This window comes from Neofelis nebulosa, chromosome 5 (assembly GCF_028018385.1).
Source record: "Neofelis nebulosa isolate mNeoNeb1 chromosome 5, mNeoNeb1.pri, whole genome shotgun sequence".
NCBI classification, from domain to species: Eukaryota; Metazoa; Chordata; class Mammalia; order Carnivora; family Felidae; genus Neofelis; species Neofelis nebulosa.
Window position 1 is genome coordinate 117966385 of NC_080786.1, and position 20727 is coordinate 117987111.

Consider the following 20727-nt stretch of genomic DNA (forward strand, 5'->3'; position numbering starts at 1 on the left):
CTTACAACTCAATTCTCCAAATTTGGCTTCTCTTTGTTTTATGCTTTTATTATAAAAATAATTCACTAATAAAAATTTATTTTTTATAATATCCTTTCTTGGAATGTTAGTACAATAGTAAAAATTCAACCTTATGCCAAATCACTAAGCTATATAACCAAACACATATAAGCAGATACTAGGTTCCTAATCAACCTACCATGGGAACTTTCACAGTGCTTTCCTGGTTTTTTTTGACTCTTGTATGTTCTTCAATTAAAACATCCCCCATAATCATGTGATTAAAATGTTGCCTTTGAATGTTGTATAATGTCTTTAGTGTGCACATAAAATCCACTATAAGCTGATCCCTGTCACTTTCTAGGAACATCCCATAGTCATTCCCTAGACAACCTTAAATTCTAGTAACTCTTCAAGGGGATTTTCATATTCCTTATTGCAATTTCCCTATCACTTAATTCATGACTTTTTCTAGTCTTTAGGTTTTAATGTCATCTCTTTTATCATGAGCAATGGATGCCAGATGTATAAACACTATATACATGCAATTCAAAAAATGAATCCCCTGATTATATGAGAGAAATATGATGATTCTAAAATGAATCCTTGTTACAAACTGCAAAGAATAAATTCACCGAGTTGCTGGTAAAATACCTGTATTCTCTTGCTATATGGTTTTTGTCAAATCCTAAATTAAAAACATCCAGAGCTATATTAATCTTGAATCATGAACAGTGCTGTATTAATTAAGAGGCTGGAATGAACTACAGCAAAGCATCAAGCAGCAACTAAATATCTTCATAAGTAATGCTGGCCTCATTATAGCAGATAATGATTTTCTAGTACAGTGATTCCCAAACTTGAGTGGCATCACAATCACACAGAGGGTCTGTGAAAAGCAGATTCCTGGGTCCCAACCCTCAGGATTTCTAATGAAATAGGTCTTGTTTGGTACCAAGGATTTTCCATTTCTAACAACTACTGTATATAAATTTTACACTAAGGATTTCAATCTATATATTTATAATTATTATGTAGTCTTATATATAACATATACATACATACACACACACACACACACACACATATACATCTCTCAAACTACATTGTTAACTGATGAATGAAAATAACTTGTAAATGTAGGCTACTCAGAAAACTCAGTACACTAGCCCCCTTGATATTTCTCTTCATACGTTTCATGGAAAGGGAATAAATGATTTAAGCAACCTCTAAGAAACTAGTATGGTTTTTATTCATTAAAATTGGCATTATTAGCAGGAAAAAATGGTAATCAATGGGCTGTTCAGGTTGCAGAAATAATTAAGTGTCTTGTATTGTAAATAGTATAACCTTTAAATGTTCTCAGGTCCAATAGCTATCATTTGCAATACAGGACATATTTAAAAAGTGTTTCATGCTATATTTCTTTCCAGAGCAAACATTTCTTTTTTTTTTAATCTTTCAAAAATAATTAACTACCAGGCAATAATAAACCTAAGTATCAACATCATTAACCCATGGGATTTAAAAAGAAGGATAGAAATAAGTAAGTATAACTTTGGGTAAATTACTAATTTTTATAAATTTCTATCAAAATTCTTGACTTATGCTTAATGGAACAACAGAACTGAAACTCTTCCATTAAGGTACATATGTTGTTTTTATATCTTATATTCAAATGAAAATTTAGAAGCTTGAAAGCAGTGTTTAAGTATACTCTTTAAAATAGTATAGGAACTGGATATTTCTTAGCAATAAAAATACTGATATTCAGTCTGCTGTATACTATTTACATATTTCAGCAAATTTAATATACAATAAGTTGAATGAACATAGAAAAATAATTTGAATGAACATAGAAATACATAATATTAGCAACGGAAAATGGTTTCTATTTTCTTAAAGCACTGATAAAAATTCCATTAAAACAAATAGAAGGTAACATAATTATTATAAATTGAATGGTGCTAGAATAAATTCTATCTTTGCTGATTTCTAACACTTACCCATATTTTCCCTTCTACTTTGGTGCATTTTGTTTCAAGAAATGGTTAGGGAAAAAAAAACTGTAAAACTTTGCCATGTTTTTCTAATTTAATCAGACATCCTTCCTCGAAGGGTCAGCACAATAGGTGAGAGTGACATATTTAAAGTATGTAGTATCGTTCATTGTAGGCAACAAAAATTCAAATGACCCAGAATCACATATCACATGTGTCAAAAATTTGATTTTCCTGGATTGACTACTCAGCATATGAAGCAGAATTTAGACTGTGATTCATAAAGGCGGAATCCCAGGTGGTTATTGTTGACACCGAGTTGTCAAAATAGTCTTACTGCATTTTAGATACCATTCACAAAGTGAAAGCTAGAAATCCAGTAGGTAAGACTTAGAATCCAGACTTCACACACGGCAATAATTCCACTACGGAAGGCAAATTACACTAAACTGGAAAATAGAAAACCAATGCATTGTTCAGAGAGTATTTTTATAATTTCCACTTCTCTGTATGATTCCACTCCTCTGTATGATTCATTCAATTCTAAACATGTCTATGTTTAGTTAAATGGAATTCATCTGCAGGATTCTGGATTTTTACCCTTAAACAACAATCAAGATAAATTTCAATATAGAGCTGTCTTTAGCTAGTTTTCTTTTCAGTTAACTTCCAACTCAAAAGCTGACAGTATTTTCTAAATATACTTAACTAAATAGACCTGCTAGTACAAAAACCAGCATAATATTGTATGCAATATAAACATATATATATATATATATATATATATATATATATATATTTATAGTACATAAGGTGTGTTCATATAGTTATAATTTTACTTACATTTATGCCATTAAAAAGGAAGTGGAAGCATTAATAGATACCATTTAAAATAACCGATTGGAAATAACCTTTTTTTTTCAACAAATACATAATCAATGTTAACTTAGTTATCCTTCCTTGTTTTGGAAAGCTTTCATTATTCATTTGTTCAGGCAATTTTAATTTATGGACAACTAACCCAGGAACTCAAAATGTGAAGAAAAGGGGAAATTTCATGATGGAAATCAGTTTCACAGAGTTTTCACCTTCCTGGCTGAAACAAGTATCAATGAAATATTTGCATTAATGTAGAATTTCAAGCTGTGGACAAACAACATAGAACAAACCAGATTAACTTAACAGTCTGATATGCTAGTCTGGGGGGGTATCTGGCAGGTAGGGGGAGGGGTGTCAGGAGAGTGACATGTAAAACAATCAGAAGTACTCCCTGAAGAAGAAATAATAAAATTTTGAGGAAATTCTAATCACTTAAAAATTGAAAATAACTGGACCCATTCACCCACATTTTGACTCTTTCAATTCAAAATATAGTGTCAAGATTGTATCCAAACTTTAGACTGCACAACTTCAATGGTATAACAATCATGTAATGTCAAAGGCAATGTTTGGGCTCTTAACTGAAAAGAAATTTCAGGAAATACTATCAATTTCCTTCTCCCAAATCCAAATCCAAGATATCACATATAGTCTGAGATTGAAGATTAGAAGGTGAAATCATCAAACTTACTTAGGAATAAGAAGTGATACTTGTATAGTTCTTTCACATGCATTATCATATATATTTTTTCATAGATGGATACACAGAAATACCTTATTTGCTCAAATATCATTTACTCCAAAGTGCTGTGACATAGAAATTATTGTTATTCCTTTTTTAACAGTGAGGACAAATGTTAATGGAGGTTAATTGTCCTACATTAGATCACACAGCAATAAATGGCAAGGCCAGATTTCAAATACAAGTGTCTGATTCTAAACAATGTGCTCATTCTATTTGACCACTCTGCATATTTTCTTTGACATCATACTAAAACACTAAAAAAAAGATAACCTGGGGAAGTCCAAATAACAAGATATAATTAACAAAATAACATAATTATAATTATGCATTGCCTAGTCTTCATTTAGAAATTAAGATATTTAAACTTTTATTTATTTACGAGAGAGAGAGAGAGAGGAGAGCAGGCATGCAAGCAGGGGAGAGGGACAAAGCGGGGGAGAGAAAGAATCTCAAGCAGGCTCCACACTTAGCACAGAGCCCAATGTGGAGCTCAATCCTAGGACCCTGGGATCATGACCTGAGCCAAAATCAAGAGTTATATGCTCATGCAACTGAGCCACCAGGTGCCCCTAGATATTAAGATATTTGATCGGGAAATTAAACATTGTATTCTATCAGAATGTCTTTACTTTGAAAGTATGAGAAGTACTAACAAAAGTGACTTAAACAAGGAAAATTCTTTTACACAAATCAGGGTTGTGTCAGGGCTCCTGGCCAATTTCTCTAGTGTTCACTGGGTTCCACTTTTCTGGTCATAAGGAAAGCACAACTGCTCTACACAGGGACACTGGGCCTTCACAGGGCAAGCCCAGGGGCACAAAGTACTTAGCCTCTCCTCATTTCTTTTTATCAGGAGGAAAACTTCCCCAGAAGTTAGTAGAATTCTGATCCAGCCTCATTGGCTTTACTTACTCTTGCCTAAACCAATCACTGACAAAATTACTGTAATTATCATGATTAGCTCTCAGATGTTCTCTCCACAAAGTGGCAGAGAGGCCATTTTCCAAGAACACATCAGAAGGTGAAAACCTAAACAATATGGGTGTTCCATTCTCAAGAAAAAGCCAGGAAACAGATGGCGGGTAGGCAACCAACAGGGTTTCTTTGCCAAAAGAGCATTTTGTTTTTGCTTTGTTGTTGTGGTTTAATTTAAGTCCATTACCATAGGTAAGGCACCAATAAATGTCTAAGGAAATCTTTAAGGAAAAAAAAATTTAAAGAAGTTGAGAAAAGGGGGAAGGTAGAAAATAAAAATTCACATTTGCTAATTTTGAGACTTCTTTCTCTCATCGACAAATATACATGGATCACTCATTTCAGACTCTGCTTTTTCTACACTTCCCCTTATTTGAGTCTGTAATTAAGTGAATTGAAGCTCTAAATTCCTTTGTACTACTTAGTAAGCACATCAATACCATCATAATTGTAACTGAAAATTATACAGCTTTAACTCCCTCTGATCCCTCTTCTATAATGATATATATACTAAGTAAAGCTTATATGATAGATTGGCATTATCAATCAATCAAATAATTTAAATAACGGTCATATTTAAGCAAAATACTTTTTCAAAGTTGTAATCCAAAAATATACATGGGTTTTATATGTGTTGATTGTCCTCTAATCAAAGAATATTTTTTTAAGTTTGTTTATTTTTGAGAGACAGAGAGAGAGAGAGAGAGAGAGAGAGAGAGAGCAAGCAGGGGAGGGGCAGAGAGAGAGGAAGAGAATCCCAAGCAGGCTCCAAACCCAGCACAGAGCCTGATGTGGAGATTGATCTCAGGAACCACAAGATCATGACCTGGGCTGATATAAGAGTCAAAGGCTTAATCAACTGAGCCACCCAGGCACCCCTCTAAATCAAAGAATATTTAAACTACTGATTATTTAATAAAATTTCTGAATATAATTATATCCAAGATTCATATATTATAACTCACAGTTTATAAGGAAGAGAAGGTAATTGTTATATCTGCTTTACTAAGGTGAACAAACTTAGTGCCAAAAATAAAACTCTTATTAAAAAATAAATTTTGAGCAATGGGTGTTGTATGTAAGTGATGAATCATGGGAATCTACCCCCAAAACCAAGAGCACACTATACACACTGTATGTTAGCCAATTTGACAATAAATTATATTTTGAAAAATTAAAAAAAATATGTTAGTAACACCCTGATAATTTCAGTTTACAAATTTTAAGTATTATTTTCAAGAATTTAATATAGAGAAAACCAAAGTCTCATTAAATTTCCTCCCAGACACTCATTTAGAGAATTTTTTCTAGGCCTAATGGTATAGTACCATACTTTCGTACCTCTAAGATTTGAAGCACCATTTAAAAATAGATAGAAATACTCCTCCCAAGAAAATTATATAGGTTAATTGTAAGTTTTTATGCATGAATATATCTCTGGGGAAAAGGGAGAACAGAAATAGGAAAGAAGATACATCAATGAATGAGCCACCCTTGGGCCTTTCCCTCAAATATATTAATTTTATATAGCTCTGGTAACATAATCATTTTTTTAAATTTGTACTTCAAAAGATTTTGAATTTAGGTGAGAACAGGGCTGAGATTTAGAGAAGTTGCCAGCAGTGTCCTAGCATCTTTTTGGTGACCACAGCTCCTGATGGAGCACCATTATTCATCTCTTAAGAAAGGGTTTCTCAGCAAGGGAACACCAGATCATTCTTTGCTGTGAGAGACCTCCCTGCTCATTTTAGTTTAGAAAGCACCCTTGACCTTCCACACTAGATGCCAGCAGTGTCCTGCCTTCCCAGTTGTGACAACAACATCTCCAGATATTTCCAAATATCTCCATGGGGCAAACTAAACACTGCCTCCTTTCCAACCCACCTCCCCCATCACACTGAAAACCATTGCCCTAAATCAAAAGAGTAGGATTTTCTCGGGTATTTCCAAAAACATGGATGAACCTTGAGAGCATTATGCTAAGTGAAATAAGCCAGACAGAGAAAGACAAATATTGCATGATATCACTATTTTGTGGAATTAAAAAAAATACACATAGAAACAGAAGAAAAGTGGGTGCCAGGGGCTGGAGGTAGGAGATATAGGGAGAAGCAGGTAAAAGAGCACAAACTTTCACTGTAAGATAAGTTCTGGGGATCTCATGTAAAACATGATGAAAATAGTTGAGAACACTTATTGAATAATTGAAATATACTAAGAGAGTAGAATTTAAGTGTTCTCTCTCTCTCACACACACACAAAGCAGGATTTTCAGTGATTCAACATGTTATGATGTTACAAATTTTTTTCTCTGAAGTTTACATTTATATTTTAGCTAACCTACAAACATATGTACTGCTTTTATTAGGGTTAATCAATCAAAACAATAACAAGTTCAATTTTTTTCCAGTTATTACATGTCACTTTATATGGAAAATCTGGAGCAAAGATATCACAATACTTTTAACTATCTACTTTCCTTTAAAAACAAATACAGAATTAATATATTTTTGTCATACTGATAATGGCAATGATTAGGCAATAAAAATAATTAATTCAGTCTAAAAGCACAAACAATTGTAAAAGCAAGGATGTTAACTCCCAAACCTTAATTTACTATGCAGCACTTTTACTCAAGAAATTCACCAGTTTCCCAGAAAGAAATGAATATTAACCTAACATTTTCCAAATTAGTGCTACTTCTTTTCTCATGGACATTATGGTTAACATAATACAGGGATACAGTTTAAAGGAAAAACACACTACACAGCACCACGTCACATCTCTCCCTCTTTTTATTTTTTTTTGCTTTGGGGTCTTGGGGTATTATAAATACCATGACTTGTTGCAGAGATATTTTTTTTCCCTCCCTGCAAGTTTTGATGATAAATGTGGAAAGCTTGGCCAGCTGTTTTAGGCTAGTCAGTGCATCAGAAAAGGGGAAGGCAAGGCTGTAAGAAGATGCACCAGGAAAACAAAGAGGAGAAAGGCCCAGCTCCTGAGGATGGCTCTCTGAGGCAATTGTAAGCCAAAGGAGAAACTGATAAAACCATAAATGTTTGTAGACAAAAATGAGGTAGGAAATTGGGCAAGAGGTGGGAAAGGCCAAAAGGTCTGTTATCCTAAGTAGTGATTTCTTTTCTTTTCTTTTCTTTTCTTTTCTTTTCTTTTCTTTTCTTTTCTTTTCTTTTCTTTTCTTTTCTCTTCTCTTCTTTTCTTTTCTTTTCTCTTCTCTTCTCTTCTCTTCTCTTCTCTTCTTTTTTTTCTTTTCTTTTCTCTTCTCTTCTCTTCTTTTCTTTTTTCTTTTCTTTTCTTTTCTTTTCTCTTTTCTTTTCCTTTTTTCTTTTTTTCTTTTTTGTTAAGTTTATTTAACCTTAAAAAACGATGAGATCATGACCTGAGCCAAAATCAAGACTCAGTCGCTTAACCGGCTGAACCACCCAAGTGCCCCCCAAGTAGTACTTCTTAAATTCATTGTGCTCAACAACTACCTGGGGACCACATTAAGATGCAGACTCTGATTCAGAAAGTCTGGAGCAGGACCTGAGGGTCTGCATATCTAAGAATCTCTGGGGGATTGATATTGCTGGGTGGTGCATGTCCCACACCTTATGTAGTAGAGTTGTAGAACATTCCTCCCCACCCCCAACATATCTCTGGAAGTAGAAGTGCCAATTTTGTTTCATCACAAAATCTGTAAGATTCACAAGGTAAAATGAATTCATTTATACAGTATTCTCCCTAAATTCTTAATATATAGAAATATGTTTTCTTTATACCTTCTTTAAAGGAAAACATGAGATTGTTGCTTTGAAATATGAGTTAATTTCTTATTGACTTTTTTAAAGCATATATAAGTAGCTATTAGTAAAATGTCACTGTGGTTTTTGCTTTTCATATATCCTTGGGTAGCATGTTTTTGTGGTAGATGCTCTGATGAAGTAATGAAAAAGTCAAATTTATAAAATCAGAATTAAAATTAGGCTTGATTTTAGGATGATTAATTTTAAATGAGTTTTCCGGCTGAATCCAGAATTTTGATTCACTCTTCAGAACTACCCAGGATGTTCTTTTATCCTAATCATTTGATTCCGTTTACACCTATGGGAAAACCAAATCCTGGCTTACTTCATACTCTCCCCTCCAAAGCAACTAACCAAGTCCTGATTATGTGATAGGTTTTGGCATCGTGTCAATGTCAAGGTGTACCAGGAAGAGAAGCAGATTCAAAGATGACAGACAGATGAAGTATCCCTGACGTAAAACATCCGCTGGTGAAGAAGCTGGTAGTACCGTAAAAATCAGTATGTTTGGGCACAAAAATCTAAAGACTGAATACCGATACAAAGTGGAAGTAATTATAATCTCTTTGAAAAGAGGATGAGAGTAGGAGAAGAAATACACAAATTTGTTCCTCTCACAAGTATTTCAAAATAGCATTTCGCATTTTCCACAGTCTATACTTGGAAACGAGGTATATTTAGGTACTTATCACACAATTTTCTAAGAACAAGAATTTTCTAAATGTGTGTGATCTTTTTTTCTGAAAAACAAAAAGAAAGAAAAGAAAAGAAAAGAAAAGAAAAGAAAAGAAAAGAAAAGAAAAGAAAAGAAAAGAAAAGAAAAGAAAAGAAAAGAAAAGAAAAGCAGTATTCTCACACAAAGTCTTATCAGAAACATTTGGGTCACAAACATACCGTACACTTGAACGATCTTTGTCTCACTGGCAAAATACTAAAGGTATGTGAAGAGTTTAAAATTTAAAAGTAGCCAAATTTTTTTTTCTAAATAAAATTCCCCAGTCTTAAGCTGATGCAAACATGATGCAGACATTTTAAGCAAAGACATTAAGGCAACGTGAAGAAATTAAGAAATAAGGACAAATAAACAGACAAATCAAAGGTTCATATAGTTGACAAACATATCCTCCTTGGAACAGTCACCAAGGTGGCTTTTAAGGCTACAACTCTGCAGTTCTCCAAATACATGCTTTATACATTACTTGAAATCTGAAATGTCTTCTCAATTCACCTATTCTGATCACATCACACAAAAAAATTTTAGATGATCACATTTAGATCATCTACATAATGCCAGTCATAATCAGAAGGCTTAATTAGCACCATCAAGCAATTGGTAAATTCAGAAGAAACAAATAAAACTTCAAAATTTTCAGTAGTTCCATTGTACACAAATATCAGGCTGTCTTAGTCCATGTATTGAATCTACTGATAAAATTAACTTGTCACCAGAAGTACAGGAGTTCCTTTCAGAGAACATACCAATAATTCCTTCTATTCTTTAAGAGACAACACACAGAATGATATTCCCTTTCAATAGTTTACCAAACTCACCCCATGTGATGGATAAGAGATCCAGCCCAGCTCCCCTTGAATTGTTTTTGAATCCAGTAGATTGACTAAAAAAACACAAAAAACAGAAATACACAAATATAGTTAAGAGAAATAAGTTATTTCTATTTGCCTCTGTCAAGTTAAATTTGTCTGTTGTTATTGATATAACAATATTAACATGTTCAAAACACATGACTCTTTCTTTCTGTTATAGGAATATGAGAGAAAAAGAAGAAAATGGCAAAATAAAAGAAATCATAGGGAAAGTCAAGGAATCAGATTTCTGTGGCTTTTTTAACTGTCTTGTTTATAAAGGTAGATCAATGTTCAAAATATTGATAATAATTTTTGACAAAATAATTACAGGTTTAAAGAAGAAATAGCAAAAATGCAAAGCAGGAACATTAATGCTAACATGGTATCAAAATAACTTCAAAGACCATTAATTTTGACAACTTTACATATGATTTCACTATGAACAAATTTCTTAAATATGCTCCCATGATGAATCAATATCAGTTTGTGTCTGATACGACATCTTTATATTGCCTCTGTCCAATATGAAGCAGAGGATTCTATCATGTGTATTTTCTAATACCATACAAATTGTCTACCTCTGTGTAACAAACAAAATGCTTAACTAATAATTTCAGGAGAAGCCAAAACAATACTATGTTTTATAACACTGCCTGGAATAAGCTCTAGTTATTCAGACAAAGCACTGTTACCCAAAGGCTTTAATGATTTTATTCAGAACTTTGCACCAGTTATTAAAAAGTCTGATGAATAATAAGATTAATAATAACATTAATGCGGTTGCATTTTGAATATATTATTAAAAGAAAGGCAAATCTTTTCTTTCTAACACAGAGGGCATTAATTTGTAATGGACTAGAAATTAAAATATAAAAAGATACTTCAAGTCTAATTAATAACGAAAGGCTCACTTTGTTGATCTATTAAACAATGGAAACTAATGCTTTCACCTCATCCTTCTTCTAAATCAGGAAGCAATCCCACAAGTGACTAAGGGAAGATGTGGAGGAAATTTACACAAAATAGCCATGTATTATTAGAGCCATTGAATCACTAAATACAATCAGAAATCATTTTTAGTTTCCATATATACATGAATCAAAACATAACGGTAGTACATGGCACTGCGCGACAGGTCCACGTGTTGTCAATAAAGTATTTCCTTATACACAAAAATACTAGCATTTAATCACCCCAGATAGGATACATTTAATCTTATAAAATGTTAAAGAAATAATATATTTGACAGATATTATAATTCTCAATTTTCAAGCCCTGCTTTTTTAAAGGAGGATATCTGGTTATCTAGATGAGTATTAAAAAATCGTCCTGATTGTTAACTTAGAAAACATAAAATTCTCAAAGTTAGAATCTCTAAGTTTTGCGCAAGTGCAAGAAAAACGCATAAACTTAATTACACTAGAAATCCTTAAAGATTTTTTTCTCTCAATAAATTAATCCCAATGAGAAGTAATTATATTTAGATAAGAGAAGACAGTTGCTGCATGGATTACATAGTGCAATTTCCATAATGGTATTATTTCCCAGGATATCAGTTTGGAAATGAACAGTATGCTTAATTATACTGAAATTATCTGTCAAAAATGATTTTTAAAAATGCTCTACTGATTAATCAGTGTTATAGGCAATATTTCAGATTAATCAATGTTAGAAAATGTTTGAAAATATAAGAATACATTTTCACCTTCAGATTAAAGTATTTTACCAACGTTCATTCTGATAAAGATATGTTCTACTGACAAAGTCTAGTTGGACAGCTCTATCAGACATCAGTTCATTTCTCTGAGTTTTACATATGATTTGCATAGAGTTTACAATACCAGTATTCATAAATCATTAGATCATATTTGCAATGCCTTGAGGGGTTTAAATGGTTCAATGTATTTGTGTGTGTGTGTATAATAATTGAATATGTACTAACTGATGAATATGTGTCACTCAATATGTTAAGATAAATGGCTGACTTAATTTCAATATTAGTAACCAGAGGGAAGAAGTGTTTGAGGCAAAGAAAATATGATTGTTGTCTCCATTTAGTAAAATACTCATTGGAATGTAGGCTGTTAACTAAAGAACTAAATACCCTTAAGTTTTCTCTGATGATAATGAGGGAAGAAGGGCTGGACCAGTCACATCAGCATTTGGTGTCTACTCAAAAGAGAAGAGAATTGGATCACATTGCTGATTAAAATAAGTGTAATGGATTAATTAAATTTGTTGCATTTACCCAGAAATGGAATTTTTAGTGCACTCCATTTAGCATGAATGAGGAAAACACAATAGCATCATTACTCATGATTCTGATTCTGTTGTCTATCAAACATAATTACATCTGCCCTGGTTATCTCACAATGTTTCTGTGATGATCAAATAATATAAATGTATTTAAAATCACCATGAGATTATAACGTGCTATACAGATTCAATGTTCATGTAAAATTAATACCTTAACTAACAACCATACCATTTTGGCTTCTGAATTGTATTTATAGCCAATCATGGATATATAACCTAATAGAAAAGAATAGTGACCTCAAAACACTTTTTAAAAGCATTTATTTTTGAGTTTACATGGTGTCTTTTGTTTATAGCCAAATCAGAAAAGCAGAATCTAAGAATACAGTCACTCTAAAGTGAATAATTGCTAAACTGGGACTTCCCAGGATATAAGCTCAAGTCTCCTGTGATCTGTTGTGCAGCAATCTCAGTGCAGCATAATTGAAATAAGAAAAAGAGAAAGTTAATGGAATTTGAAAGTCAACGTGTTGTGAGTGATTTCTCTGGATCCATTGACTAAATCCAACATTGCAATATAGCATATTGAACCTGACACTGAATCGGGCAAGAACTTCCATTACTAATGTTTTTCTCTCCTAAAATAAAAGTAGATTTGATCATAGCCTTTCAGGTGGTGCCACTATACAAATGTCAGAGCACATGGAAGAAGCAGAGAAAATTGTGATGTACGATTATATTCTAGTCTTTTGAGTTTTGATGATGATTTGCAACATGGAAGGTTTATTTCAACTGCTGAAAAAATCCTGAGTCCATAATTATGAATTTTAACAACAAAAAAAAAAGTTACGAAGTTATTCTTAAACTCTGATGGGGAAGTGGCTTAATTCTTTAATAACTGCCTCGTGCCAGATTATTTTTCAAAGATATAAACTGTTCCTTACCAGTTTTTATATTCTAAATGGTACGATCACCAAATATTTTTGTTTTGTAACAGGAAACATATCATTTCATTAATTTCAGAATATTTTCTATGCGAAGGTCCATATGGTATATGGACATACTTCTTAAATTAAAGCGATTTGAACTGGACACATTTTTAAATGTTCTGACTCTGAGCTGAGATATAAATCGGTGCTTTTTGGAAAAACTGTATTTGGAAATAACTGACCAAAGTCTGGATGGATATGGTTCTGGGTTTCCTTCACATGCTTTACTCTATTCTTGCTCTTAATCAGACAATATTTTATTGTAAATCTTATTTTAAATGTGAACGGGTTTCCATTCATGAAAACTGTAAGGGAGTCCTTGCTCAAACTCTGAGTTGGCTTTGGGGTGGGCACTAATTTGAGATTTGCTGAACAAAAAAGGAAGCATGGTCTCTGATGGGAATTAGAAGGGGTGGAATGGAGTACAGGAATAAGAACAACGTAAGAATAGAGAAAGTTGGCTCAAATTGGTGTCACTGCTTCTATCAAGGAGGAACCCTTGCTGTCATTCCTGCCACTGATTTTTACTATCACTTTTCCCACTCAGCTGGACTGTAGATTTAAGATGCACAGGAGTCTTGTTCTCTCTCCCTTTCCTATCCTTCATCATAACAGAGAGACAACCAAATGTTCGCTCCTTTTTCATTTGAATTAACAACGTTATAAAGAATCTTCTGTACCAGGAACTTATTCCTCCTTCCCTTCTTAATAATGCGGTAAGATGATTTCAAGGACGCAATTATTGAAATAAGTATTTTCAGTAAATATTACTTGTTAGGACGGATTAATTTTTTTAGGTATAAATTTATGGAGTTTTCACTCTTAGAGAATCGTTAAAGAAGACTTTTTTCAAGGGCATTTCAAAGTTCTGATTCATGTGCCTATGTGTCCGCTTGGAAAGACTGAGAATTAAACATTCACATCTTGTAGATTGTTTAAGTGCTGTAAATATGTAGACAGTGCTAAAATAATATTTAAAATTAAATGACAATTTCTTACTGAAGTGGAAGACATTTTCGATTATCTAATAACACATCACTATGCTTTGTAGTAATGCTATTTGCATTTTATGAAATGTTAGTTGCATTTTATGAAAATATTGAGCTATAAAAATTATCAAATAATTATTTGAGGGAGCAGAGGACTTTAATGGCTAAAGAATTTCAGACTCTGACAATAATAAACATGTTTTCTTCTAAAACCTTCAGCTAAAGTGCCTTTAAAGACATTTGCAAATAACTATAAAACCACTACAACAGAAAACAAACCCATCTCTTGATTATTTCTTGCATTTACTGAAGAAAAATGGCATTTCCTTTTCTGTTCACACCATCACTTTCATCGTCCCCAGCCACATTTCTTGCGCGCTACTTATCATTTTCATCACTTTCTGTTAGGATAGAAGGGGTAGCTTTGCTCTAGTTTACAGATAGCAGAGGGGTCCTTTAATCTGCTTACAGGTTGCACCTAAATGTTCACAAAGAGAAGAAGATGATAGAGAAAGTGATACATTTTATTCTGGGTGTTGTAAATCTCGGCTGTAGGACTCTGGTCAACCATAACATGGAGTGAAGAAACCAAGATGTATGTTCTCACAGAAGCTCACCAAACCTCAGCTTTTCATTTTATTGGACATACCAGGATATGCCATTGAGAAGAAATTTAGAGAAGTCAAAGTTGGATTAATGTACTTATGTATTTCAACACTGACTTTATCTACTGTGATTATATACTCTTAATAGCTCCCACAGGCTTCCTGTTTATATTTATTTCTACCTAAATATAATGAAAACAGTTGCAATAGATCGAGTTACTACTGTATTTCATTGACTAAAAATTATAAGATTTTTAGATTACAAATGAAGTCACCTATAATTTATTATGTGCAGATAAATCTTCCTGTAAATTCTGTTAAGTTTAACAGGCATTTTGTGTCACAGAAATACTCATTTATGATAATTTCTCCATCAAGTTACCAGCTAAAATCATTATGTAAAAATTAAACAAAAAATTGTTGTGCGAGCAGTTCTGTGAAAAAAAATCTCTTTTGTCACATGGTATTTTAATGGCTTATTTATGTGATATAAGCAGATTTCTGGACAAGGTGGTGTACTATCAACTTACTCTTTCTTATTAGCTTTTCCTCCTGAGCAATAATCTTGGATTTACTTCTATACAGGTCCTAATTATAGAAGAAACTGTAATGAGCTGCCTCATCTCAATCTTTGCCAGGGACAGGGAGACCTCCTTGGATTCCAAACACACAGGCTTCCAGTAAGGTGTCTGTTTTATTTATTTATTTTTTTTTTAATTTTTTTTTCAACGTTTTTTATTTATTTTTGGGACAGAGAGACAGAGCATGAACGGGGGAGGGGCAGAGAGAGAGGGAGACACAGAATCGGAAACAGGCTCCAGGCTCCGAGCCATCGGCCCAGAGCCTGACGCGGGGCTCGAACTCACAGACCGCGAGATCGTGACCTGGCTGAAGTCGGACGCTTAACCGACTGCGCCACCCAGGCGCCCCTGTGTTTTAATGACTAGAGCTGTTCAAGGGACTAACAGAAACATACACCAAAATTTTGCTTGAAACCTGGACACTTCAGTAATTGGAAATGCTGTGCTTTTTCTAGTGTGTTAAAACTTTCCTTTTTTTTTCCTTCTTAATCTGAAAAGTATGAAGGCCACTCTAATGTCATACTATCATGAAGGAAACAGCTATCAAACTATCATGAAGGAATTTAATCTTTTTTTTTTAAGTTTATTTATCTATTTTGAGAGAGACAGAGAGCATGCACCAGTGGGGAAGGGATAGAGAGAGAGGGAGGGAGAATCACAAGTAGGCTCCACACTGTTAGCATAGAGCCCCACACGGGATGCAAACCCACAAACCATGAAGCTGTGAGATCATGACCTGAGCTGAAGTTAGACACCCAACCCAAATGAGCCACCCAGGCACCGCAAAATAATCCTTTCATATAAATGAGTGGTGATGTTCTACTCAATGAAGTTTTAGTAAATTAACTACCTCAGATTTAATAACAGTGCCTCGAATAGCAGATCTCATTTGTTTCTGTGCATTGTCAACTAATATTATGAATCACTTAGACAAGGAAAATGTGTTTCCCAAAATGTAGAAGTTACTGTAAGTAGAACATTAATGATTACATTAACACTGTATTTTTTTTCAACATATTTTGCTTTTTTAAAATATTCTGGAAATAGCAGAACTTGTTGATTTCTAATTCAAAAGACTTTTTCTGACAGATTAAAAAGTGAAAAATGAAAATATAGTATGCAATTATAATATTATAAAAATAATCACTAAGGCAAATAGGTGCTCAAACTTTAGCACATATATTTTGCCTTCACACCATCAACTGAGGATGCCTTGGAATACATTTTTTATTTTGTCATAAAATCTTGATTATCAGCACCTTCAACTACTAAATGAAAGCTCTCCGTTCAGTCAGCATTTGACTGATGGCAATGAAAATGAAAGAGAATAAGCACGCTTGCCTATATCACAATTTCACTACAGCATTTCTTTCATTTTTATTTTTTTAAATAATTTTTTTTGAGAGACAGAAAGACACAGAGAGATTGCAAGTGAGGGAGGAGCAGAGGGTGAGGGAAAGAGAGAATCCCAATCACGTTCCATGCCCAGAACGGAGCCCAACAGGCGGCTTAATCTCACGACCATGAGATCATGACCTGAGCCAAAATCAAGAGTCGGATGCTTAACCTACTGAGCCACCCAGGCGCCCCACTACAGCATTTATTTTAGAAATAAAGTATTCCTAGAATCCTTAGACAGAAGGATTCAAAATTTTAGCATAGAGAACAAAAAGTGCAGTGATGAAATTTAATTTCAATTTAAAAACATTCTCTGGACATCTTTATGCCACGAAACATTTTCTTTTTTTCATTTCAAAAGAAATCCGTTGTGGAATAAATTGGTTTGAATTTCTGGAAAAGGAGAATCAGGATATAGCTTTGGCTTCATCGTATTCTAGAGGACAACCACATCTGGACTTCATGTAATACATCATGACTGATGTCTACAAAGAGACACGTGCACATATAAACAAACTCTTCACCATATAAATATGGGTCTTTATAAAGGCCCACAGAGGGTCCAATGAGGAGTCACATGCTTGTCAGTTTAATTCAAAACTTTCTATATAAGAAGCATGGCATCAAAGGAAAAAAATCAAAGTATTAGTGCTGGCGACAGAAAACTTTTAAAGTATCATTGCAAAAGAAGGAAGAATTCAGAAAATCCTCAATGTGACTTTTCTTGGTAGTGTAGTCAATATGAATAGTATAAAAAGCTTCTATTTTGTGAACAAATCAGCAGACTATAGATGCTGGAGAGGATGTGGAGAGACGGGAACCCTCTTGCACTGTTGGTGGGAATGCAAATTGGTGCAGCCGCTCTGGAAAGCAGTGTGGAGGTTCCTCAGAAAATTAAAAATAGACCTACCCTATGACCCAGCAATAGCACTGCTAGGAATTTATCCAAGGGATACAGGAGTACTGATGCATAGGGGCACTTGTACCCCAATGTTTATAGCAGCACTCTCCACAATAGCCAAATTATGGAAAGAGCCTAAATGTCCATCAACTGATGAATGGATAAAGAAATTGTGGTTTATATACACAATGGAATACTACGTGGCAATGAGAAAAAATGAAATATGGCCTTTTGTAGCAACGTGGATGGAACTGGAGAGTGTGATGCTAAGTGAAATAAGCCATACAGAGAAAGACAGATACCATATGGTTTCACTCTTATGTGGATCCTGAGAAACATAACAGAAACCCATGGGGGAGGGGAAGGGGAAAAAAAAAAAAAAAAAAGAGGTTAGAGTGAGAGAGAGCCAAAGCATAAGAGACTGTTAAAAACTGAGAACAAACTGAGGGTTGATGGGGGGTGGGAGGGAGGGCAGGGTGGGTGATGGGTATTGAGGAGGGCACCTTTTGGGATGAGCACTGGGTGTTGTATGGAAACCAATTTGACAGTAAATTTCATATATTAAAAAATAAAAAATAAAAAATAAAAATAAAATAAAAAAAAAAAAGCTTCTATTTTGGAATGGTTCTTTTTTGATATGCAATCATGTTTGTTTCCATATACTCACACACAGGAGTATGTATGTAGTCATACAGAATTTACACTGAGCTCAGATGCATGCTTACTAAGAACAGCTATTTCTGAATGTTCAGTACTTTCAAAAGTGGTTTTTACTTTTATATATACTTAGGCAAATTATTTTTAACGTATTCTAGATATAAGCAGTATAAAATTGGGATTATAATCATGCTACCACATGACATGAGAAAAATCATTTATCCTCCTCCTCCTTGTTTTTAACTTACTATTAACTTTTATATTAAAAAAAAATCTTCTCTATATCCCAGGTGCTCTTTTCTCGGAAGCTAACTGCACCCTCCTCTGAAGATTCATATTGCATTTTTTTGGTTATTTTTATATCTATGTTAAAACACAAAATTTTAAATTTTTTATGTTTATTTTTGACAGAGAGAAAGAGACAGAGCATGAGTGGGGGAGGGGGAGAGAGAGAGGGAGACGCAGAATCTGAAGCAGGCTCCAGGCTCTGTGCTGTCAGCCCAGAGCCTGACGCGAGGCTCAAACTCACAGACCGCGAGATCATGACCTGAGCCCAAGTCGGACGCTCAACCAACTGAGCCACCCAGGTGCCCCAAAACACACAATTTTTATAAGAGTATTTATTTATTCTGTGGTCATCTGCCCCACCTTAGTTATCTTCAAGGGGAGAAAATATACCTTCCCTATGACCTTCTTTCCCAAAATCCAGTAAGAAACTAATACTCAGGAGTGAACTGTTTTGTAAATAAATAAACACAAACAACAAATTATAATATAGAACATGAGTTATTTTTTTTCTTATCATTTTTCTTGATTCATTTTAATGGTTTTTACATTTATGGCTTTAAAATTAGATTTGAGTTTGGGCGCGTGGGTGGCTCAGTCGGTTGAGTGTCCCACTTCAGCTCAGGTCATGACCTCACGGTTCGTGGGTTCGAGCCCCACATCAGGCTCTGTGCTGACAGCTTGCTCAGAGCCTGGAGCCTGCTTCAGATTCTGTGTCTCCTCTTTCTGCCCCTCCCCCACTCATGCACTGTCTCACTCTGTCTCTCAAAAATAAATAAATGTAAAAAAAATTATAAAAAAAAAATTCAGATCAGAAATGTCAAGAACACCATGATAAAATCAGAGTTTAGCTTTTTTGAGTTATCTAATGTACACAAGTCTTAACTTATGTACGGTAACCCAGATAGTAAAAGTAAACCAAGAGAAAAAATACTATTCCCTTCTATTCTGCTTCTGTAACAACAGTTTCAATATTTGGGAATAGCTCTATTTGATGGAGTTTATATAACTAATAAAAGAATAACAAGCCAATTTAATTTTATTTATAATTTCTGTGATTATGCCAGTTCTTGACATTCAGTTCAAATGAAAAACCAACCATAAACAGCTTTGGCATATGAAAGGGAAAAAAAAATCACAATTTGGACATAGCTCTAGTTTTATGCCATCTTTGAATATTATAGGTAGATTAGGGGGTCCAGTTGGGGAAAATTTACACAGTTAGATAGTGATAAATAACTTAAGACATGATTGTTTTTATATTTCCTCATCACCAATTTGTAATTCAGAGAAACAGAATTTTATATCATCTTGAATCTAAAAGGCATATATTCATTCATAAAATTTTGCCCACAGTGTGGGGATAGTTCTGTTTTGCATAGGGATTATACTATTGGTGACACAGACAGGCACACACATAGTGTTGCAAAGTGGCTTCCCAGTCTAACTTCTCCTTACTGTGAAGATTACCATTACATGCAATAAATAAATGTCTTTCTAAAACCTATAGATTTGTATTAATTGCTAAATTAGATTTGAAAATCAGGAAATAAATATATGTTAAGTATTAACGAGCTGTTCTGTTGCCCTTCGTCACCCTAAGGTAGAGAATGTCTAAATTTCATACTGATGGGAAACCAACCAACTTTATCACTGCAAAAAGCTAATTTTAAAGCTTTATATTTTTGTCAAAGGAGGGAGGGGGTGGGGATGAAGGGCAGGTATTACTTTTCCTGGACCTATAGAATTTATTCATTTATCTTTCTTTAACTATTATTTCAAAGAAGATAAATTAACCTCACCTTAATGAACATATAGAAAATTCAAGATGAGGGGTACTTGGGTGGCTCAGTCAGTTAAGCGTCTGACTTCAGCTCTGGTCATGACCTCCCAGTTCACAGGTTCCAGCCCTGCATCCCACTCTGCATTGCCTGTGCAGAGCCTGCTTGGGATTCTCTCCCTCTTTTTCTCTCTCTGCCCCTCCCCAACTTGTACGCGTGATCTCTCTCACTCTCTCAAAATAAATAAATAAACATTAAAAAAAAAAAAAGAAATTCAAGGTGAAACCATTTTGATA

General features: G+C 34.0%; 1 protein-coding gene across 3 annotated transcripts in view; it reads right to left on the reverse strand.

Annotated features, from left to right (window-relative positions):
• The window catches only part of EPHA3 (EPH receptor A3), a 360460-nt gene that overhangs the window by 330175 nt on the left and 9558 nt on the right, over nucleotides 1–20727 (reverse strand). For all 3 annotated transcript variants that reach the window (XM_058731685.1, XM_058731684.1, XM_058731686.1), the window contains exon 2: nucleotides 9954–10018. In XM_058731685.1, coding sequence (XP_058587668.1) covers nucleotides 9954–10018 — 65 coding nt within the window. The remainder of the gene's footprint in view (nucleotides 1–9953; nucleotides 10019–20727) is intronic.